Genomic DNA, 24,232 nt, shown 5'->3' with positions numbered 1-24,232 from the left:
TTTAATGTTATGCTACTTTATACTTCTACTTCACTAGAGTGGATTGATAACTTTAGTTACTTTACAGTTTCCGATTATGAAAACAAAATGTATATAACATAAAATTTAAGTAAAACATCTGAGAACTTCTTCCTCCACTGGTGAAAGAGATGTTGGCCCCGCCCCCTCCCTGGAGCCGGCCAGCCAATGGGAGCTCTCCCTGGATTATCCTGCTCTTATAAAGCCTCGAGGATCCCGAGGCAGCGCGAGGAGCGCGCACATTTAACCAAAAGCACACAAGTGAAACATCGAACAACAGACTTGCTCAACAAGTGCTCAGCCGAGAGGAATCACAAATAAACCACAGAAGAAGAAGTGATGGAGGACTCCGAACAGACGCAGTACGGCTCCACGGAGAAGCCGGACAGCGGCTCCGTGCTGAACGGACACTTTGACGGGATGGTGAAGTGTCCGGCACCGGGCGGCTCCGGACGCACCGCTGTAGCAGCAGCAGCATCGGCTGCAGCAGGAGCGCAGAGTGGGGGCGCGGAGTCCGGCGCGCACCGGCCCGTGATGGAGAGCTGGAGGGAGGAGCGCACGAGGAGCGTTGAGGACAACGAGACGAGCCTGCCGGCCCTGGCTGCTGCTTACACCACCATCCTGCGGGGGCTGGGAGAGGACCCGCAGCGGCAGGGGCTCCTCAAGACCCCGTGGAGGGCCGCCACCGCCATGCAGTTCTTCACCAAAGGGTACCAGGAGAAAATCATCGGTGAGTTTTTTAAATCCACAAAGCCGCTCAGAGGCTGTATGGATTTGTCAACAGGTGTCAGTTATTAAAGGAGAGAACACTGCTCCCAAAAACTCTCTTCACTCTAATATTATATAAATATATATATCTGAAGACAGATATTAACACTGTTTGGACCTAAACTTCTTGAGATACTAAAGTATTTAACTCTACTTTATACTTCAGTTTATTGTAGTTACTTTGTGGTATGATTATACAGCAGTTATAAGAACATAAATAATGTAGGGACTAATAATGATAATAATAATAATGTTGCTGTTAATATTGATATGAGCATTGTTATTTTTAATATTATTGTTTATTTAATGTGTATCCTGATGTTTCCTTACACATAGAAGAATGGACCCAGTCACCTCCACAGTGAGGCTTATTGGTCAAACACTGATATCTGGTCGGTTCTCTATGACCAGCTATCGGTCTGAAGAATCAGAACATCCCTAATTTAAAGAACATCCTGATCATTTTATTTTCCTTTAGGTGCATTTTGCTGTCATTATCATGTTCGGCTTACTTATTTGTTTATCTTTTGGTTGTTAGGAATGCAGGACGCAGTGTTTTTATTTAAAATAGTTTTATTTTAGTATCGTTATATTTTTTAATTTGGCATAAAAATAAATGTGAAAACGTCTTCCATCAATGCCAGAGGAGATCCAGGTGGACCTGCTGCTCACCGGTAATCATGACTCATTATTATGGTTGCCAAATACTATTTTCTTATTATTATAGAAGTACATTCAAATTATAGGGCCTGCAAAATGGTGCAAACATGTACCACAAAAAAATATATTTTGTAATTGTTTTATCAGTTATATTTAAATGTTCTTGTTATTAAAGGACCGCTAGATGCCACCAGATCCAACACACTGTGCCTTTTAAAAAGTCAGAACAGGAACCAGACATCGCTGCACGTGCACTGGAGCGTTTTTAACGACCAAGACTTTTTCATATTCGGCAACCAATAGCTGAAAAAAAGCCCTGAAGAGTAAATGAAAACCAGGCTTAGATGCTTTTACTTGTTCTCTCCGATGCAGCCAGAGGTTGAGCTATGATCCTATTTAAAATTGACGAAGGTCAGAGTACCTCAAGGTTTGAGGTATTTGTACTTTACTTTGAGTATTTCAGCAGAAGCAGTACCACGGTGTATAAATACTCCTTCACTTCCTTACGTAATGTGTTTTTTATCCAGCGACTCTTTCTTATCAGTCAGCAAGAGAAAGACAAAGAACGTTGTTGTGAGAACATCCTGGTACCAAACACACAAACATCGTAGCTTCAGAGAGAGACGTCACTGACGAGACTTTAACTGTTTGGTCTTTCTAATTACGTATTTTCACCGTCGTATAATTCAACAGTTTCATGACAAACTTCAACTTCCTCGACGTGCAAAATGATTTTGTTAATTGACAAACGTCACATTTGTAATTCATGGAACTGTTTCTCTCCATTGACTACTGTACATTTATTTAGCAGTAACTTGGCCTCTATAGTTACATAGTGAACTGAATATCTTTGGGTTTTGGACTGTTGGTCGGAGCAAAACAAGCCCTTTGAAGACGCCACTCTGGGCTTAAAGCTGGTCATCTTGAGAGCTGAGTTAGAGCACGACAGATTTTAAAACTTATCTAACCTAAAAACTCGTGTCCAATGGAAGTAGCTCGCAGCACCACTGACCGGCCATGTTGGCTGTTTAGGCTCATGATGATAATAATGTCTTTGGAGGAAGGTCTGACGGGACCACTTGGGGATTTTCTTACTAGATTTAGCGACGTTTTGAAGCTAATGCGGCTACTTTCATTGGAAGAACACTTGGCTGTGTTTTTTTAGGTCGGATAAGTTTCTCAAGATGACCAAGCTCTGAGACGCCAATCATTACGTTATTAATGTCCTGCGTCAACCACAGATACCACATTTAGTCATTTATTTTGTCAGAGTATTTGATTCATTGATTTCTGTAAAGAGAATTTCAACAAAAATATCCAAAATAATTTTGAAGAAGATTACCAACCCTGTCTTAAAGAATCATTTTTATTTTCTGACATTTAATTGAGTAAATTATCCAATAAATAAATAATCTCCAGATGAATCCATGAAGAAATGACTTCATGACATCATTTCCACATAGAACACATAGATATTTCTGACATAGAACCAGACTTCAATTTAAGGAAGTTTATTTAAGGTGAAACATCACTGAAGAGATTGATGTGCGATTTCGGTGTTACAACCTACAAAAACCTGCCCTTCAACTCCTCAAAACTATCGGTGAGATTTGCTGAGTCATGTACAGGTGTGTGGAACAGTTTCATCCACATGGTGCCGGCTCGTTGGAGTGGTTGGAGTCGGGGATCTGCCCCCCCCGTCTCTGAACTCCATCTGGAGGTAGTTTGTTCTGTTGTGGGGGATGTTTGTGTGTAACACTGTATGAAACAAGGAAGGAATGCAGCGACAGGAGACATAACTGTGAAGAGCACCCAGTGAATTTGTCCTTTTGAACCTGCAAAAGGAGAGCATGGGCGCTGGTGAAGATGGTGAAGACACACACGTGTTCTGCAGGACGTGGCGGTGTTCCGTCGTGTCTGCTGATTGGCTGTTGCAAGAGACTCCCCCTTTAGACTTGATGGAAAAGCAGAGAACACAAAAGAAAACACATGTAGTTTCCAGAACTGGATGTTTGTGGCGAGTTATAGCATTTCTTTGTAAGTGTCACTGTTTGATCAGAGAGTTCACGTGCGCGCGTGTGTGCGTGTGCGTGTGTGTGTGTAGGTCACGGGTTCAGCTTTGAACAAAGCATGAGCTGAAAATCCTCTTGTTGTCGAGCACATGACCGACAAAGAATGAGCAAAAAGAAATGCAGGGATTAAACAGGAAATCTTGAGTTTGTGACGTTACAGGAGCGTCATGGCCCCGATTGCACCGAGGCGTGTCTCAGGCGTGACCAGATGATCAAATGCTGTTGCTCTGCTGTGGAATGAGGAGGGGAATTATGTAGTTCATCGTGATTAAAAAGCACTAATAACCACCTTTATCCATTGCATGATAAATCAGAAGTGGACGTAGTCATCGTGGCGTCACCCATTTATTTGTGGACTGAAGTTATGAAGCCCAGAGTTCGGCGTTTTCAGCCAGCGCCATCTTGTTTTTTTGGAAGCAGAAGTACAAATGAACGCTGAATAAGACATTTTAAGGCTACCAACATGTTACAATCAACTCATGAATTGAAGAAACACTGAAAGGGTTAAAGTTCTTAGGCAAAAAAACAAAAACAAAAAACGTTCAGACCGGATAACGTTGTGGTAGAGACCTGTCAATCACTGTGTAGCCCCATGGTCTGTTTGACTCTAAATGGACCATCATTTACTAAATGAACATCATGCTGTATTGAAGAAGACTTGAAACTAGAGATTGAGACCATAAACTCATGTTTACAATGTTTACTGAGGTAATACATCAAGAGAGAAGTAGAGTCATTTTCTCATAGACTTCTATACAACCAGAGGAGTCGCCCCCTGGTGGACACTAGAGATAATGCAACTTTAAGACATGAAGCATCTTTTCATCAACAACAAACATAAATAAATCAACAACCCTCTTCCCTGCCGCTAGCTTCAAGATTTCGTTGACACGTGCAAAATATTTTTGTGGGATATCTACGAATCATAGCGCATTAGTTTTCTTAGGTATAGCTCCGAATGCTGCAGGAAACCAGCTGGAGAAGGACAAGCTACCTAGCTAACTCGCTAGCCATCCGCGACCGATTTCGATTTTTTACCTCTGACAAGTTTGTGTGACCTAGTTTGTTTGTAACCCGTCTGACTGCACATGTTTGTCATCGTGTTCCCAGAAATTATAATAACTCAGGTTTGGACAAAGTGTTCAGTTGTTGAAGACACTTTCTAAACCAGTTTTGTGTCACCCTGACTGACATCAGCTACTGCACCCAACGCCTGTTGTGACACTGAAGAATGTGTTGTCGCAAGGAACGAACACACAAAAACATTTTTTGGCGCCATTCATCATGGAGATCTTTCCCAACACCACGCACACACATTGTTGTTTTGTCTCTTGATCTTATTTTTGACTTTTGATAGCGTTTTCTCTGCAGATGAGGTTTTCTGCTTTGGGACACCTAGCTTCTCTTCAGGTTAGAGAAACATCAAGCTAGTTGCTTTTCTTTGACGGCTCAGGTTCCACCTCTAAGACTCAGATATATCAGTATTCATTTTAGGTACATTTACTTTAATAAATCTTTCGACTGATTGTTCTGATCGTTGCAGTTCCTGGCTGCTGTGCAGCTGCTGAACACACTGTTGTGCTATGACATTAGTTGTTATCTTGTACATACAAACTGCAGCACATTTTGACATAGTGTTGGGCTCATGTTCTGTAACCAGTGTAGCATCAAAGCATGGTGGAACCAGCAAGCTAACTAGCGGGCGAATAGCTACTCAGCTAGCATTTTAATTCCACCATGCTTTCATGCTACACTGTTAAAATGAGCCCAACAGCAAACGACAGCAGGGTGGTTTTCATTTTTTCAAAAATGTTTTTTGTGTTCTCCAATCATAAGGCAGCACAGTCTGTAGAAGAAGTCAATAAATGTCTTTTTAAATAAACCGGGGAAAGAAAAGGCAATTTCCTGAAAAACAATTATATCCCATAATATTATTATTAGGAAAACTGAGAAACGAATAGCTTGTTACAAATGTTTGTATGTTTCTTTGTGTTTTTAGAGGCAGGAATTTGAAGGGATGAGTCATAAATATAGCCACGGGTTAAGAGTATGTTACGGAAGTGTGTGTGTGTGTGTGTGTGTGTGTGTGTGTGTGTGTGTGTGTGTGTGTGTGTGTACTGTCTCTCTCACACACACACACACTTCTGGCTGCCGGAACAATAAATGACTAACCTTGTTTATGTTGTCATTCACTCCACTGTTTCCTGCTTCATTCAGAATGTGTCAACATGTGGCCTATTCACTCTTTGTGTGTGTGTGTGTGTGTGTGTGTGTGGGATATTCATTTACACACACACACACACACACACACACAGGAGGCAGCACTATGAAACGTAGAGCTGATGATGAGTAACACTGTCATTACCTGATGACCGCCTCGTCTTTCTGTCACCCAGGGCGTCCGAACCGACAGTCCTCACCAGCTGCCCTTTATTTAGTTAAGGTTGACTTAACGTTATTATCCTTCAGGGTGTGTGTGTGTGTGTCGGGGGGGGGGGGGGGGGGTGCAATTGTAACTGTAACTGGTGGTGTAAGACGCTGTAATGAGCAGGAGTATAATTCCTCTTTATTGCAACAACTTGGGTCTTATTTTGTAGTTTTGGCCATCGTTTCTATCAGAAATCGTGACACTGTACTTTAGATTCGGGCTGCAGCTATTTTCATTAAAGCAACTGCAATCAATATGTTACCAATGTGACAATGTGTGTCTCGTAGTGAGGAACCTTCAGAGAATTATCAGCTGATTTTGCTGCGTCGGTGTTCTAATCGATTCATAACTAATAATAACTGATTGTTTCAGCTCTGGTTGAGTTCTGGGAACACAACAACATCCAGAGGGACAACAAACAAGAATAGTCAGGAGATCAGGTTTTATTCAAACCTCCATGTTTATTAGACTTATTTACTGAGAGGCACAAAGGGCGAAAATGACAAATAATTACCAACAGTTCAGGTGTCTGGTTGTGTTTTTGTCGCTGCGTTGTCGCCCCATTCCCAGATCAACACGAACAGCAAAGTCTTTCTTTCACTTGCATTTTGTTCTTTAAGACTGACTCCAAACCGGATTACCACTTTATTACAGTGTCGACCTGAAGGCAAACAACATCCAGAATCAGCTCCTCCTGTTTGTGGTTCAATGAGGTTTAAAGTGTGTCCAGGAGTTGTGCTCAGCTTTTTCCATTTCCACTGTCCATTGTAGAGGTTAGGTTGGCCCCAAGAGTTGTTTGTTTCCATTTTTTAGCCACATAAGCGCTGTGGTTTTAGGGATGGCTGTGTCGGTGGGTCGGCCCACCACTTTGGCCCAAACTGATTCTGCCGAATGAAGTCGACACGGAAGAGTCTTAACATTTGCATTCTCTCTAATGTCCAGCAGGGGGCGACTCCTCTGGTTGTATAGAAGTCTATGAGAAAATGACTCTACTTCTCTCTTGATTTATTACCTCAGTAAACATTGTAAACATGAGTTTATGGTCTCAATCTCTAGTTTCAAGTCTTCTTCAATACAGCATGATGTTGATTTAGTAAATTATACTAGGTATTAATTACTAGTAATAATTAGGATTTATTTTCCTCCAGCGCCACCACGAGGTTGACATATGTGGTTTTCAGTCAAATGACTCAACATCTATTGGATGAACCATGAAATGTGGCCCAGAGATTCATGTCCCCCTCAGTATGAACTTAAATAACTGTTAACTTTTCCTCTACCGCAACTTGTACAATACTTCGGTTTAAGACCAAATTCCTGCAAAATGAATGACGTTCCCACCAGCCTCCAGCTGTACTTTGTGTTTTGTGGTAATTAACAAACTTTAACATGCTAACATAGATGTTAGCATTTAGGTCAACGCACCACTAGGCCTGCAGCTTCACAGGACCGTTAGCTGTAGGCTCTATTTAATAATTGCATTTGAAGAAACAGGCTAAATGTGCATTAATTACAGGTTTATATCATAATTTAAAGCATGTTAAATGATAGAATGTTCTGCAGATTGGATGTGCAAGATAACAGCTAACGTCGTAGCACAACAGTGTGAGTGTTCAGTAGCTACACGGCGGCCAGAAACAGCAACTATCAGAACAATCAGTAGAAAGATTTATCCCAGTAAATTGACCTAAAATGAAAACCACCCTGCTGTCGTTTGCTGTTGGGCTCATTTTAACAGTGTAGCATGAAAGCATGGTGGAATTAAAATGCTAGCTGAGTAGCTATTCGCCCGCTAGTTAGCTTGCTGGTTCCACCATGCTTTGATGCTACACTGGTTACAGAATACGAGCCCAACACGATGTCAAAATGTGCTGCGGTTTGTATGTACAAGATAACAACTAATGTCATAGCACAACAGTGTGTTCAGCAGCTGCACGGCAGCCAGGAACAGCAACGATCAGAACAATCAGTCGAAAGATTTATTAAAGTAAATGTACCTAAAATGAATACTGATATATCTGAGTCTTAGAGGTGGAACCTGAGCCGTCAAAGAAAAGCAACTAGCTTGATGTTTCTCTAACCTGAAGAGAAGCTAGGTGTCCCAAAGCAGAAAACCTCATCTGCAGAGAAAACGCTATCAACAAGTCAAAAATAAGATCAAGAGACAAAACAACAATGTGTGTGCGTGGTGTTGGGAAAGATCTCCATGATGAATGGCGCCATGACATTACAAACAGAAATATTTAAAAGAGACTTAAAGAGCCTGAATGCGTTAAACAACCTGTTTTCACACAATAAGCAGCAGAGACTGAAGCAACAAGTCTGTTGTTTCATTGACCCCCCCCCCCCCCTGTTCCCTCCAACAGATAGCCAGTCAGGAAATTAAAAGATGCCGCTGTGAGCGCGAGAGGCGTCTACGTCGTCACAAACAGATAAAGCTGTTTATTGAACCCCTGGCAACTGAAAAAAATGCAATAAAGCAACTACAGGAAGGAGCGTATGGAAGCAGAGCTATAATTAGACAGCGACTGTTTGCCAGAGAGAAACACGGTGGAGGTGAACAGAACATCACTCGTGGTTTCTATCTGTCCTCGAAGGGGACAGAAAGTGATGCAGGACGGTTTTTATACACATTTAAAAAAACTCTGGAGATAAAAGCTTTCAAAAGACATAAGATAAGGTACAGCAGGAAAACTCAAAGTAAAATAGCTTTTTAGTAAATAAGCAATTAGTCTGTAAAATAATCCAAACGCCTAAATGGATTAAAATAGATACAGTAGCTGGTTCATTGAAAACAGCCCTTTTTATTTATTTACTTTACTTTTTTTATTTTAGTCGGTATCATTCTTTCCCTTTTTTTAATCAGTTGTTTATTTTTTTCCTGTTGGTGAGACAATATACGTTATAAACTGTGTAGTAATAATGCAAATGCAATAATTCAATAAATACATACATTTCTTTAAATTTGTATTATGTGACACATATTCCATCCGTCTATTTTCTACCACTTATCCGGGATCGGGTCGCGGTGGCACATATTGTTCGTTACAATTATAACAGTATTATTAAATGTAGTTATTGGTTGATATATGAATATTAAAAAAGGAAATAAGTATTGAGATGAATGAATAAATGCAGTAAAGTGACTAATGGTGAAATGATATAATATACAGAAAGATAGTTTGGGTGGTAATTCTGTAAATTAATAAATTTAAAATAAAAAAAATAATTACAGGAGATTCATTTGTCTCATGTCTCCGTTTAATTTAAAATTTTCTCTGCAGACGTGCTGAACGACGCCATCTTCGACGAAGACCACGACGAGATGGTGATCGTCAAAGACATCGACATGTTCTCCATGTGTGAACATCACCTGGTGCCAATCTTCGGCAGGGTGAGCACAGACAGGTCTTCCTCCTCTGGGTTAAGAAGCTGGTAGTTTTTCATTTAAATTCTGAGATCATGTTGAATGAATGTTAAGATCATTAAGACATTTCATGTGAATATTCGTGATCCCCAGAGGATGATTCTTGATCATCATAGTGACCCTCCGACCTTTTAACTAGCCAGGGAGCCAGGTTAGCTGTTTCCCTTCTGTTTTCAGTCTTTATGCTAAGCTAAGCTAACTTGTTGGGCTCCCAAACCCCCCAGGCAGAATAAAGGATATTTTTTTCTTATTGATTTATTTCTTACATTTTATTTTTGAATTTTTTGAATAAATATCAAAAACACAAACTACATGCCGGCCCCCAACCCTGATAAACCCACTGACATACGATAAAGAAAACAAAGACGGTTGCCAGAGAAATAATTGTTAATGCAATGTCCAGATACGCTGGATCTCCAGTAAGCACCAAGCACATCAATTCATACTAAAAAGTACTTTGCTGCAGCCGAGTCGCTTTGCTTTCTGATATAATCAATAAAGTGGACTTTTGATTTTGCTTGGAGGAAGCTGCAAATATTTATAATTCAATACATAAAGATTGTCACAAACATAGAAAGAGATGTGAATCTGACAGAAACATTTTATCTGGAGGCCGCTGGTCTGAACAACAGAGAACATGAGAAACAATCAGATTAGCTGAGATCTGTTTATCCTGCGTTTGTCTTACCCTCCTCCTCCTCCTCCTCCTCCTCCTCCTCACATCATTAGTCTCCACTAAGAAACCTAAATTGGCCTCTTCCCTTCTCTCTGATTCTGCTTCCTCGTCTTCCCTCAACACTCCACCTTCACCCGCAGGTGCATGTTCGTTTAAAACAATAGCGGCTGGCAGCTGATCTTTTTCCACCATGTGTAAATGGGCTCTGATGACAGCAGTGAACCACACACACACTTACCACACCTCCTGTGTTAGTGTGTGTGTGTGTGTGTGTGTGTGTGTGTGTGTGTGTGTGTGTGTGTGTGTGTGTGTGTGTGTGATGGCCGTCAGGTGGCTTTTTATGTCTCTAAACCTCCTCCCTCCCCTCGTCATCGTCAGCAGCCTTTCTCATCTGTCCATCTGTCTGTCTGTTGTGTCTCTGAGTGACTCACCAGAGAGAGAGAGAGAGAGAGAGAGAGAGAGAGAGAGAGAGACCGCCTCCTCTTCCTCCTCCTCTATTATTGGTCAGGTAGCCGCTGGCTGTTTGATATGTCTGTTTGTTACAGACTGTTTGTTACTTTGTGATCAGCGGAGCTGTTTCTGTATCAACACATCCATTCAGCCTTTAAAAGTCCTTAACATGGTAGCAGTGTGGTGTACTTTCCGGATATTGATGATTTATTTTGTAAACTGAAGGGATACTAGTTTGAGAGAAGTTGGGACACTTTCGGGTGTCCCTAGCTTAAGACTGTTCATGAACCTTTGTTTTGTGTGTCCTCCATCTCTTTTCATTAATTAACTGCCCCAAATAATATACAACAAAAAAAAATCATGTTTGTCACGTATGTGAACCGTAGATTAATTCAACAGTTTACCGTTAACCATCACAGTGTTAAATAAAGTTTCACTGACTCAGTACAACATGTGTTTCTAGTCTCTGATCTCTGATCATGTTACATTGTAAACAACCAATCAGAGTTTAAACCAATCAGAGGAGAGCTAGTAACGTTAGCAGCACCGCTAACGGCTAACCAACGGAGGTTCACTTCAGTTACATCATGATGCCTTCAGGCTCTGCTCAGTGAACATGAGTACTGACTGAAGGTACATTATAACCTTATCATGATGTGTTCACATGTAATCTGTAAAATGTGGTTTTTGTGATGAATTTAAATAAATCCAGTAGTTTTGTTTACAATAACTTGAATAATACATCATTAAAACTACTAATGACAAGATTTATTTCAATCCATACAAATGATATCTTTTATTTTGTATATGTTTTATGATCTAGTAGAGAGGAACATTTAAAAGATAAAAAAAACAACCACTTTATTGATGCTGCAGTTTTAATTTAACGTTTTAAAGCTTGATGAATTGTCCGGAAATTCTGGGACAAAACGTCACCTCCGTTGCCAACATGTGTCTATAAGACACAGAGCAACATTTGCATTCATTTGGAGTCATAGTCACTCAGTCTCTCTCTGCATCCGTCCCTTTCATTGCTAAATGTACAGTGAGTTTATCAGAGTTTAGTTGGCTACAATTGAATAAATCTATTATTGTTTTGATTTTTTTGTCGTCACACCCCAGCGTGTGCCAGTAAACATGAATAACGTGAGCAGATAAGTGGAAAAGCAGCCGTCACGGTCCGTCTGTTTGATGTTGATATGTCAGGCCGCTGCAGCAGAGAGGGAGGAAACTGGAAGAAAAAGAGATCTCTGCACGCTTGTTGCCGCTGCCCTTTCTCTCGTCTCGTCAACAAATTGCGTCTGACATTTGAGTGGACTGTGAGTGTGTGTGTGTGTGTGTGTGTGTGTGTGTGTGTGTTAGAGAATTACAGCCTACAGACATCAATGATTCTCCAGCTGACGACTCCATCTCTTCCTCCTCTTGTCTTTTGTTCGTCCACCTGCTCCGCTCTCATCTTCGTCTTCTGTTGCTGCCGTCTTTTTCCTGCTGCTTCACTCACAGCGAAATTACACAGTTTCGACAGACATGGTTAGATAAAGTGGTTAGATAACTCACCAAATTAACTCAACATGTGGGTTGGAAGAGGAAAACACGACAGAGCTGTCATTCTGATGTTAACATTTTAATTGGAAATAAATTAAAGTTAAGGCTGTTTACATGTTCGGCAACTTTACATTCATTTCATCTCATTTTGTATCTGTCCGGTGCCCACAACTGAACTGTTTTGGTTCAGTTGCTTATGAATAAATCTCTGTAAATCCTCTGTACACGACCAGATGAGCTCCAAACAGCAGACTGAAACAGTTAAGAGACCAGCTGGTGAACATAGCGGAGCATTTAGCAGCTGAAGAGATGGATATTTCCCTCAGGAGATGGTGGAGACCAAAAACAGAGCTAAAAGAGATACTTCCATTCATCAGGTGGTGATGATGGAGACCTTCATTTGGATAAATTATCTGGTTTGTGTCCACATGCTGCTCCACACCTCACTGAGATCTGAACTCAATGCAAGCCAGGCCCACCACGGCCATGTGGTCTGACTGATCCGAGCCCAACGCGAGCAAGATCTGACTCTCAGAGACTTGACAGTTGATGCGTTCTGGCACGATCGGACAAGTGTAACCACAGACTGACACATTTTTTTCTGCCCACTGCCGCAAGCCATTTTTCCCGTGCAGGAAAGAGACACTATGAGTCACACAGAGCTCCATCTAAAACGCTGTGTAACGCTGCCTCTTGTGGAACGGTCATGAGGTCATGGAGTCATCCCCTGAGACCATGAACGGCCACCGTTAACTTAATGGAAATCTAGCCAGCGTTTTTTGAGTGTTAATCAAAGGGGGAAAATTCTCACCTGAATAAATGACTATAACTAGAATCAGAGTAGAACCGACATTGAACTGCTTTCCGTAGTCATTTGACTAGTAGATAAGAAAATGGAGATTGCCGTTTTAGTCGTTACCGCAAAACTTCACCTCGGTGAGTCTGCGACTTGCCGTGAGTCTGTTTAGTTTATACGGAAGTGAGCCCGCTGCAATGGGTGCAATGGCAACGGTACACATAAAGATGGCCGCCACTCTGACCATTCAGCTACGTTGATTTGAATGGGAATGTCTATTCCGTTCTAGTCCTTTCTTTATTTCTATGGTCTGAGTGCAGCCAAAAACATCAGGATTCATCCTCTGGGGACTATGAATGTCAGGATATTTTACTCCAGATTTAGTTTCACTTAGAATAATGTGGTTTGTGCTACAAAAATCTCATTCATTAACAAAGGCTACCGCTCCAAAATAAGAGTATCCCTTGGTATAAATGGCGGTGCTCACATTCATCTGCTTCCATGAGCTACTGCACCACCCGTCTCGCTTTAGTGAAAACAGGTTCAACACGTATAAAATATCTGAACTTTCTCCCTGTGTGCAGGTTCACATCGGTTACCTCCCCAATAAGAGAGTTCTGGGCCTCAGCAAGCTGGCCAGGTGAGTCAATTTACTCTTAATTATGTGCATGTGAGAGAGAGTGAGAGCTAGTGTGTGATTAAGCTGATTATTAAACGGTGTGTGTGTGTGTGTGTGTACTAGCGTAGAATCTGATCCCACTGACCCCAATACCTTAAGGCTTATCGCACTAACACCCCTTACTAACCCGGTACTGAACATGCAGACTCAAATTGTGATTGGAACTAAAAGCTCTGTCCTGGTCGAGCTGAGAGAAAGCAAAGAAATGTTACAGGGATGTAAGAATGTTTCAAAGGAAAATCTGGTTTCAAACTACTTTGGTCTTATTTCCATAGTTTTTTGGGCTGAGATCTGGCGACATGGCAGAAGGAAAACAGTAGTATTATCACCCAAACCATCTGTTGTAAACATCCTTCACACTTTACAGACTGACCTCCTGGTTCACATCTGACCTAGCCTTCGCTAAGTCCCGCCCCTTGAACGCAGTCTGGCCAATCATAGCGTAGCATCATTCCAGCTCTGACCAGGGTCCAAAAACTATCCGCCTCTGCTCCGTAGACTCTCATCAATGGTTTCAGATGTTCTTCATGTTCAGGCTGGTTTAGTGGATTTGGAGCTCTTGTGTAATAGTGATACTCGTTACCCGGAGAGGTTGGGAGGAGATACACACGTTTATAAAATGTTATGTTTCCACCAGGCGGCAACCTCCGGTTCTGCCGAGCGAAGCAAATGAGGAAGTGTCTTTAAGCTGCATTCTCTCTAGTGTCCACCAGGGGGCGACTCCTCTGGTTGTATAGAAGTCTATGAGAAAATGACTCTACTTCTCTCTTGATTTTTTGCCTCAGTAAACATTGTAAACATGAGTAAATAAAAAGAATAAAAATAAAACAATAACAATAGAAAAACACACACTTAGATGCATACACATGTATTAATAAGCAGGTGTAAAGTCATATGAACGTATAACATGAACATGTGTGGAAATCCAGCATCAAATTCCTCTTCAAGACATTTTTGAGAACTAAATTCACCTGCATCCTCCCTTTCCTTTCACAGCTGCTCATCATGTGTGTTGTTTTATAGCGTCTTTGAGCACCACGAAAATCACTCTAGAAATCAAATGTATTATAATTGTTTTCATCAAAGTCCTGTCCACATGACTCTCAGGGACGCAGCCTTTTCTACTTTGTCCTCTTGCTGCAGCATCTCGTCTCTCCTTTTTGTACGTACAGTACGTCCTGTTTGATCCTCTGACATTTTCCTGGAGGTGGATGAGGTCAAATTTGTCCAAAGTGGTTTTTCTCACAGAGAAGAGCAAGAGGTCGAAGGTGAAGACCGGGTCGTTTCTACAGATCTGTTCATTTTCTTCTGTTCCCTCGTCGGTCCATGAATAGCTTTAAGATGACTGTTGTTTGGTTTAAAGAGACAGTTCACCCATAAATCAAAATACGTATTTTTCCTCTTATCTGTAGCGCTATTTATCACTCTAGATTCTTTTGGTAGAAGTTTTGGAGCTATGGGTTTACCCACAGACTGAATATCAGAAGTGGACGTAGTCATCGTGACGTCACCCATTGGTTTGTGGACTGATGTTTTGAAGCCTTGAGTTCAGCGATTATGGCCATGTGTTTGTTTTTGCAACCGATAAACAGGAAGTGACCATATTTGGACTGAGGAGGAGTGACGTAGAGACCTGTCAATCACTGTGTAGCCCCGCCCTAAAGCTTACTCTGCTTTATGGTCTGTTTGACTCTGAATGGCCCATCAGTTACTAAATGAACATCATGCTGTATTGAAGAAGACTTGAAACTAGAGATTGAGACCATAAACTCATGTTTACAATGTTTACTCCGGTAAATATGAAAAATATGAATTATTGAAATTAATTATTTATTGGAAATTAAGTGTTCCATAAAATATTTTACCTTTTTTTTTTTACCCATCCCAGTCTCTTCCACACAGTGAGTTAAACAGCTTATTGATTAGATACTGTTGGATCGGTCCTCGGTATACGGGTATCGGTAGCTCTAGTGAGTATTTAAAGGCAGCAGGACGTGTGTGTGTGTGTGTGTGTGTGTGATTGAGTCAGAATAAACTAAAGAGTGTGTGTTCATGGGGATGAAGGAGCAACAGTGAAGCTCATTGATGTGTTTTGAATGGAGATCTATGGATCAGAGGATATTGATTTATTACTGAGGAGTGTTCTCTCTCTCTTTCTCAGGATTGTTGAAATCTACAGCCGTCGACTACAAGGTACCACCTTTAAGTCAAAGTTAAAGTTCAGAGTTGTTTAACTCTGGTGGTGTGTTTGCTCTGTCCGACCTGGTTCATGTTTGTCCGTCTGTCTGTGCATCCACAGTTCAGGAGAGGTTGACCAAACAGATCGCGGTGGCCATCACCGAGGCGCTGCACCCCACCGGGGTCGGTGTGGTCATCGAGGCAACGTACGTATACGTTCAAACTGGAACCCAGTTTTTATTCATTTTAACTTTACTTTACTGTGGTTTCATACACTCTTCGCTTCCTTTACTTTCACTTAATCCATCGCTTCGTTTCCTTTGATTTCCTCCTCACCTCCTTTTTCTTTGTTTCTACTCCACTCTTCTTTTCTTTCTTTTCATTTAATTTCTTTTGACTTTGTTCCATTTCTTCTTTTCCTTCCTGTTGCACCTCTTCCCTTCCTTCAGTTCACTTTCTTGTTCTCTGTTTCCATTAGTCCACTTCATTTTCTTTCCTTCACCTTCTTTTTCTTTGTCCTTATTTCTACTTTGCTCTCCTTTTTATTCTCCTTTATTTATTTTCTACCTCTTCGTTAACGTCCTCTTTTCTCTGATATCGCCCTCTTGTTTTTATACTTGCCTCGGTTTCAATACTTTCATCTTCATCATTTTGTTTCCTTTACTTCCTTTTTCCTTACAGCCCTGTCTTTCTTCCTCCCCTCTTGTTGTTATTTTATCATTTAACTTATTTATTTGACATCTTTTCTGTTACTTTCATTTGCGCCCTCTTTTCCGTTACACCTCTTCCTTTCCTTCATCTTTCCTTTCACTTTTATACTTTATTTTAATTTCTCAGAACCATTTCCCTTTACTTTCACTTCCATCACTTCATTTCCTCTTTTGTTACAGCTCTTTCTTTCCTTCCCCTCTTTTTGATTTTTTATATTTTAATTACATTTTTTTAATCTAATTTCCTTTACTTTCTTTTACTCCTGTTCCATTTGTCTGATTTTTAACACTTCATTTGCTTTCACTTTCCTCTTTTTTTCTTTCTGTTACAGCCTCTCATTCTTTCCTCCTCCCTCTCCTTCTAATTTCTTAATCTAATGTCTTTTTTACGCATCTTCTTGTATTTTCCACTTCCTTTCCTTTCGTGTTAACTCCCCCTCTCTTCCTCTCCGCAGGCACATGTGTATGGTGATGCGAGGCGTTCAGAAGATGAACAGTAAAACCGTCACCAGCACCATGTTGGGAGTTTTCAGGGAAGATCCAAAAACCCGCGACGAGTTCCTGGCGCTTATCAGGAGCTGAGGACGACGAAGCTCTTCCTCCTCTTCCTCCTCTTGCCTGGGGTTACCTCCACCTTCACGGACCAGCCGTCATGTTACTTGTACTTGTGTGTGTGTGTGTGTGTGTGTGTGTGTGTGTGTGTGTGTGTGTGTGTGTGTGTGTGTGTGTGTGTGTGTGTGTGTGTGTGTTTCCATCTCACCAAAGAGTGTTTACTGTGACTCTTTTTGTTGGTCAGATAAGGAGAAGCGTCACGATTTCTGTGTTCGAGGCTGCGGACTGACATGTTTACTTTTTCAGACGACGGGACTTTACTCCCTTTTGTTCACGTGAGTTGTTTGCTCTGCTCATTCATCAAATGTCAAGCGTCGGCCTCGGAACACAGAGGGAGAGTTCAACAGAGAGAATCCACTGAAAGAAATCATCAAAAAACACAATTATTAGTCTTTTGTATTTCTGGATAATGTCCAACGGCCCTTCATATAGAGTGTGTCACAAACAAACAAAACAACTAAACAATTAAACGTTTGCAGGTGAAATAAACAGCTTCAGATTTACAGTAGTATCCTTTTTTTAGCACAGTGATGTAGAATATCTGCGCTGGCATATTAGGGCCATTATAGGTGAACAAAATAATAATTATGGAGCAAGGGGAGGGGCGTAATATTCAGAGATTAAAGTCATATATTTACGTGGAAAATGAAAGATTAACGTGGATATTTTCTGAGATTAAAGTTGTAAATTTACAAGAAAAGAAATCACAAATTTTCGAAAAAATAATTGAATATTTTCTGAATTTATAAAGTCATACATTTGTGAGAAATAAACTCTTGTGTTGTTGTTTTTTGTCAGGCAACCACATTGCTTCACTTTGCAAGATTGGATGAATCTCATCCCACCACAGCTTTTATCACTTTATTCATCACTTCAGTTTTTATCATATTTACGACTTTAATCTCAGAATGTTATCCCCCCCCTTAGACTTTATATTTTTACATACAATAGCGCTGATACACCATTGTAAATATCTGATAGGAATATTTAGATTCAAACAACATTGTTAATCCGGCGCTTTACATACAATTTAAATGAAATAACTGAATAATTAGTGCTTTACATGGAATTATCTGATTAAAGGATGAAATGCTTCTGAAAAGCTTCTGAAATGGAATAATTTTCTGTTTGATATTATTTTAAATTAAATATCTGGTTTAGGACAAAAACGAGCAATTTGAAGATGTCGTTTTGGGCCTTTTTCACTTATTTCTGACTTTTATAGACGAAACAACTATTCAAATCAGTTGAAAAGATAAATAAAAGATCTATGATAATGAAAATACTAGTCAGTCGCAGCCCTTTATAGGATTTTAATTTATAAAGTTATACGTTTTCTTCTCCAGTTTGTCGTCACTTTAATAACATCTCGTATCACCTCAAAAACGTCCTTTTCTTTTATTCAGGACTTTTTTGTTAAGCTGATAATGTTCGATGATTTATGAGTTGAATTGAAACAATGTTTGTATCATCAAAAGAAACAACAATTATTTACATATAAAAATCATCGTGGGAGGAAATATGTTACAATACATGTTTAACCTCCTTTTGAAATAAGAATAATCATTATTGATATTACCAATATCTATTATCATTGTTAGTATAATTTATATTATTATTCTTATATTATTCTGATAATTATAACAAAATAATAATATAAATTATTATTGTTATCCTGTGCGTGGATCTGCCTGTATGTGCCAACTTGACTCTCAATTAAAACCAAAAGAATGAAAATAAACTGAAACTTTTAATTCCATGAGAGGCAAATAAAATGTGTGTGAATGTATGTTAGTGTGTCTGTGTATGTGTGTGTGTGTGTATGTGTGTGTGTGTGTGTGTGTGTGTGTGTGTTGTTAAGTGAATATTTTTTCATTTTGTCTGCAGACTTATTTTGGGAGATTTTAGCTCGTTTAGTGTGATGACTGGAGTTACTTGTGTTTGTGTGTGTGGGTCAAGGTGTGTGTGTGTTTGTTTAAGTGTGTGTGTGTGTGTGTTGGAGGGAAGATGAGCGCTAACAAACGGCTGCCATGTTGTCTCTGTGGCCTTGTTGAGAAGGACAGCCTGTTCTGTGGCCTCTTCACCACCATTGTCACTTTATGTAAACTGTTTATTTCAGATCATTTTTAATCAAAGGATAAAATGAATCTCTATGTGACCGCGGCGACTGTTTGTTTCTTCACAGCGCGTGACTGACATGCACTTCATGTAGAGCTGAACACATTCTCATCGAATACAGACGCTTCACACTGTGACGCTCTACGTTACGCTAGTAACACGTCATTGTGTCGATGTGCTCTTGTTACATGTTGTCCTGTCAAAATAAACTTCATTCTTCACAGAAAGTTAGGCAACAAAACCACTTAGTTTGGTTTAGGAAAACCGTTTAAGAATATAATCCTGTAATAGATATACTGTGTATATATCATTGATCCTTTCTGCATAGTGAGTACTTTTACTTTAAGTATATTTTGATGGTAATACTTTTAAGATAAGATAATCCTTTATTAGTCCCGCAGTGGGGACATTTACAGGATTACAGCAGCACAGTATATATATATATATATATATATATCCACAATAACTAAAACATAACTATAGCTAAAAACTAAAAATATTATATATACCGACAGAATAATTGTTATATTGCACAGCTTTGTTTTAGTGTTCTAAGGGGTCTACTGGGAGCACAGCTGGTTGTGTAGCCTGAAAGCAGCAGGAAGGAAGGACCTGCTGTACCTCTCCTTCACTCACCGTATACATATACATACATACATATATACATACATGTATGTATGTATGTATGTATGTATATATACGGTGTGTGAAGGAAGGACCTGCGGTACCTCTCCTTCACACACCGGGGGTGAATCAGCTGGTGGCTGAAGGAGTTGCACAGAGCTGCAAGGGCGTCCCGCATGGGGTGTGAGGTGTTGCTCATCAGGGATGATAGCTTAGCCATCGTCCTCCTGTCTCCCACCACCTCCACCGTATCCAGTGGACACCCCAGCACACTGCTGCCTTCTTGATGAGTTTGTTGAGTCTGTTCCTGTCAGCTGCCGAGATGCTGCCGCCCCAGCAGACCACTCCATAACAAATGGCTGACGCCACCACAGAGTCAAAGAAGGTCCTCAGGAGAGCTCCCTGCACTCCAGAAGACCGGAGTCTCCTCAGCAGTCTGCTCTGACCCTTTTTATACAGTGCATGTGTGTGATCAGTGCAGTCCAGTTTATTGTTCAAGTGAACACACTACGGTACTTATAAGATCTCACAATCTCAATGTGTACTTTTAGTTGTAACAGTATTTCTACACTGTAGTATTGATACATTTATACTCAAAGTTACTACAAAGAACGTTCATGTTGTGTTGATTTTGTCGTCCCTGTGGACTAAAGCTGTAGTGTTTCACCAGAGTCCCTTTAGGAAACCTCTCATTTTACTGCAGCAGGGTCTGACAGTCTGGCCCTCTCAGTCCTGGTTCTGGTTCTCCCGTCCCTCCAGCGGGTCCAGCAATACGTCCTGGGTCTCCAGCAGAGAGGAGAAGCTCTGCTCCTGGAGGAGGAGGAGGACACGCTACTGCTGCCGGGAGCTGAGCTCTCCTCCTCTCAGGTCCAAGGATGCAGTGAAGCTTAAAGCTATTTGTGCTCATGATGAAAATAGAGACCTTTAACTGAGAAGAAGGTAACGATGTGACCTTTCAACCTCCAACAGCTGGTTGCAATGAGCTCGTTACCTCTTCTGGAAAATGTAGAAAATGATGAACTAAAAGTGGAAGAAGGTTGAGCTGGTTCCATAAAAAAGGGGCCCAACAGCTTGTTTTTTTAGCCCAATTAGAGGGTTAATCTGGACCTGAGCCCAGAGAGAGAGACAGAGGGGGAGACAGAGAGAGAGAGAGAGGGAGACACAGAGAGAGAGAGGGGGAGACAGAGAGAGAGACAGAGGGGGAGACAGAGAGAGAGAGAGACAGAGAGAGGGGGAGACAGAGAGAGAGAAGGGGGGAGACAGAGAGAGGGGGGGGAGAGAGAGAGAGACAGAGGGGGGGGCTGATGACGATCTGGATGCCTGACAAGAGGCCTGACTCAGCAGGTTTAAGGTTTTGTAACATCAAATCTGCATTTAATTTATCGTCACCCCACAGCAACCACGCTCTGCTTCTTCAGTCTGCTTCCTCGTGTTCAACTCTACAAACTGAAGAAGTTCAGACAGAAAACTTGTAAAATGTGTTTGTGTCGATATAGAAAAAAACATTTCTGCCACGGTGATAAAAAACAAATAGATCATATCAGTGATTTTAATGAGAAACTACCTTAAAATAATGAGTCAGCATCTTAAAATGAGGAGGAAAGAAACACTAACTCGTAGTTTTGAGGTATTATGTCAAACGTTTTGGGAGGTTTCTCCTTTTCTTGAGATACTAAGTCATTATTTTGAGGTCGAAGTATTGAGACACATCCTCATTATCGTCAGATGAGGTCATTTATATCAGATGCTTATATCTTGAGTTTATCAGTCATCATTTTGAGATGGTAATTCAAAATATTGACACAATCTTTCATTATTTTCAGATACTCAGTCATTCATTTAAATTTAAAAGTCATTATTTTGAGTTTAAAAGTCATTATTTTGAGTTTATAAGTCATTATTTTGAGATACTAAATACACATTTTGAGAATGTTTCTCATCATTTTGAAATAGAAAGTCATTTATCTTGAAGTCATTATTATGAGATGCTAACTTATTATTATGAGAAGGTTTCTCAATACAATGACTTAAAGGATCAACAGTGATTGTTTTCTTTTCTTCATTAGAGTCAAAGTGTGTCGAAATAAAAGCGTTACTACTTTGCGCCCTCTAGTGGTGAAGATGAGACACTTTGGTAGAAAACACTTCCTCTTAATCTTCATTAACAGTTCAGGTGCTCAGTATCAAATACATGTACACAACATTTTCAGCATGGAAAAGTACTGTTCTTGAGTAAAAATATGAGGTATTTGTACTTGTACTGTAAATATGGACAGATGACATGAAGACACACCTGGACACATGTGGACCTCTCCCGTTAAAGACATGAAGCTACTCAGCTACCAGATACACAAAGAAGAAGCTCATGTCATCAATGTAGTCATGAGTCTACAGCTCTGATCTGATTCTGATCCTCTGGTTCCAGACCTGACTGAGATCAGCAGCGTCTTATTAATCTGTGTTGACATCAACAGGTGAATGAATGTTGTGGTGACATGTTGGATGATGTCTGTAGAAGGCTGACGTAGTGACGATCCACAATAACACGGTGATGAGGACAGAGTCTACATCTCAACAATGGTGTCCATACATGGACAGTGATCTGTTCTCCTCTTTCAGAGGAGATGAGACATTCACATGTCACTGAGACTGTGGTTTTTATCAGCTTTGAACGCATCATTACAGTGGGCAGTGAACACCTCTCTGTTTCTGCAGTCGTGATGCGTTCAGGACCCTCAGCTCTTTATTCCCACTGTGTACTTGAGTGAAATGTCCAGAGTGAACAGACTTGATGAAGGGAGTCTCTGGAAACACTGATTCATCGCTTCTTCTTCTTCTTCTTCTTCTTCTTCTCCTTCTTCTTCTTCTTCTCCTCTCATTAGATGGGAGTGGACTCACTCAGAGTAAAGTGTCTCTGCAGATGAGTTGTGTTCATGACGACACATCAGTAGACGTACACATTTAAATGTGACGTTTCTGCTTTGCTCTCTGTTGCAGAGAGATGGAGTTCTGCATGTTTCTCAATAACAGTGGAGTTAATATCGCATGTATAAAGTTAACTTATTACCACCAATACCAGCCTTTTCTCATATTATCACAGATAAATATTTACTTGTAACAAACAGAAAGAGAAGATATAAAACCTGAACCTGAATTCAATCAAGGCTTCACTTTAGTGTCTCAACATATTCTGTCTGGACTTTGTTGTAAAATCAGCAGCACATGTCTACAGCTTTATATTAAATCCTTTATACAGCTTTATATTAAATCCTGTATACATGTCTACAGCTATATATTAAATCCTTTATACATGTCTACAGCTTTATATTAAATCCTGTATACATGTCTACAGCTATATATTAAATCCTTTATACATGTCTACAGCTTTATATTAAATCCTGTATACATGTCTACAGCTATATATTAAATCCTTTATACATGTCTACAGCTTTATATTAAATCCTGTATACATGTCTACAGCTTTATATTAAATCCTTTATACAGCTTTATATTAAATCCTGTATACATGTCTACAGCTTTAGAGGTGGAAATACTTCAGCGAGGAAAACTCTGCCCGTGCAAACAGGAAACCAGAACGTTTCAGTTCAGTAATCCAATCATGTCGCTTTACAAACGCTTCTATTATTATGTCTGACATGATTTAATTCATATGTGCCGCCCTAATCATAATCATTGTGTCAAATGTTATCATCACATGTCAAAAGCCCTGCAGGGCTGGACCTTTTCATTTATGAAACATTTAATGGACCAATAAAAAGATGTATTCTCATGCATATGTTTTTGCTTTAACTCATTTTTCTCTCTCTCCTTTTTCTTACTACAGAAATCTATCAAGAGTGGTAAATAAAGTCTGGAGCTCCAAACATGCAGCTCACTGATTAACGTCATCAAACTTCTGAAGTTTAGTCCGATCAGCAGTCGAACGTCTAAAGATATTCACTTCACAAAAAAATGTCACATTTGAGAATCTGGAACCAAAACATGACGTAAACAATTAAACGCTCATCGAGATACTGATTAATGTTCTGTGAAACAACTGGAAATTTCAAGAATCACAAAAGATATTTTTGGAATTATAGATTTGGGTATTTTACTCTCGCCCCAAAAAATATAATTTAAATCTGTGTCACTATAAAGTCATAAACTTTATATGCCTAAGAGTTAAGGCTTTCAGTGTTTTGTGCTTACTGAAACAAGTATTAGTTAATGGGTCTTAATGAGTAAGAATCCACTAGTTTCAGAGATACATCGTCTGACTAACAATCATAACTGCAGTTGTTTCAGAAACGCTGATTCATAAATCCAAGTGATCGATATTTAGCATCATTTTCACTCGATTTTATTTTCTAATCTAAGGGTCTACATGTTGTAAAGTCTTCACCATATTCTCAACTAAATCTTTATTCTTGTATTTGTTGTGCTCCTGTAACTTGTGTATTATTAATAATCA

General features: G+C 40.1%; 1 protein-coding gene across 1 annotated transcript; it reads left to right on the top strand.

The window, feature by feature from the left end:
- Positions 1-262: 262 nt before the first annotated feature.
- Positions 263-19,206, top strand: gch1 (GTP cyclohydrolase 1). Its single transcript, XM_079165331.1, has 6 exons — positions 263-748; positions 9,231-9,340; positions 13,425-13,480; positions 15,681-15,712; positions 15,819-15,903; positions 16,863-19,206. Exons 1-6 carry the CDS (start codon positions 358-360, stop codon positions 16,987-16,989), a joined length of 801 nt encoding a protein of 266 aa, XP_079021457.1. The 5' UTR covers positions 263-357; the 3' UTR covers positions 16,990-19,206.
- The last annotated feature ends 5,026 nt before the right edge of the window (positions 19,207-24,232 follow it).

Source organism: Pholis gunnellus (assembly GCF_910591455.1).
Source record: "Pholis gunnellus genome assembly, chromosome: 1".
Taxonomy (NCBI): Eukaryota; Metazoa; Chordata; class Actinopteri; order Perciformes; family Pholidae; genus Pholis; species Pholis gunnellus.
This window is presented reverse-complemented; position numbering and strand designations above follow the sequence as displayed.

Excerpts from the sequence above, each read along its gene's own strand:
- gch1 (XM_079165331.1), top strand. The coding sequence starts at position 358 with ATGGAGGACTCCGAACAGACGCAGTACGGCTCCACGGAGAAGCCGGAC. Across the intron at positions 9,341-13,424 it reads TGGTGCCAATCTTCGGCAGG|GTTCACATCGGTTACCTCCC; the intron begins GTGAGCACAGAC and ends CCCTGTGTGCAG. Across the intron at positions 15,904-16,862 it reads GGTGTGGTCATCGAGGCAAC|GCACATGTGTATGGTGATGC; the intron begins GTACGTATACGT and ends TCCTCTCCGCAG.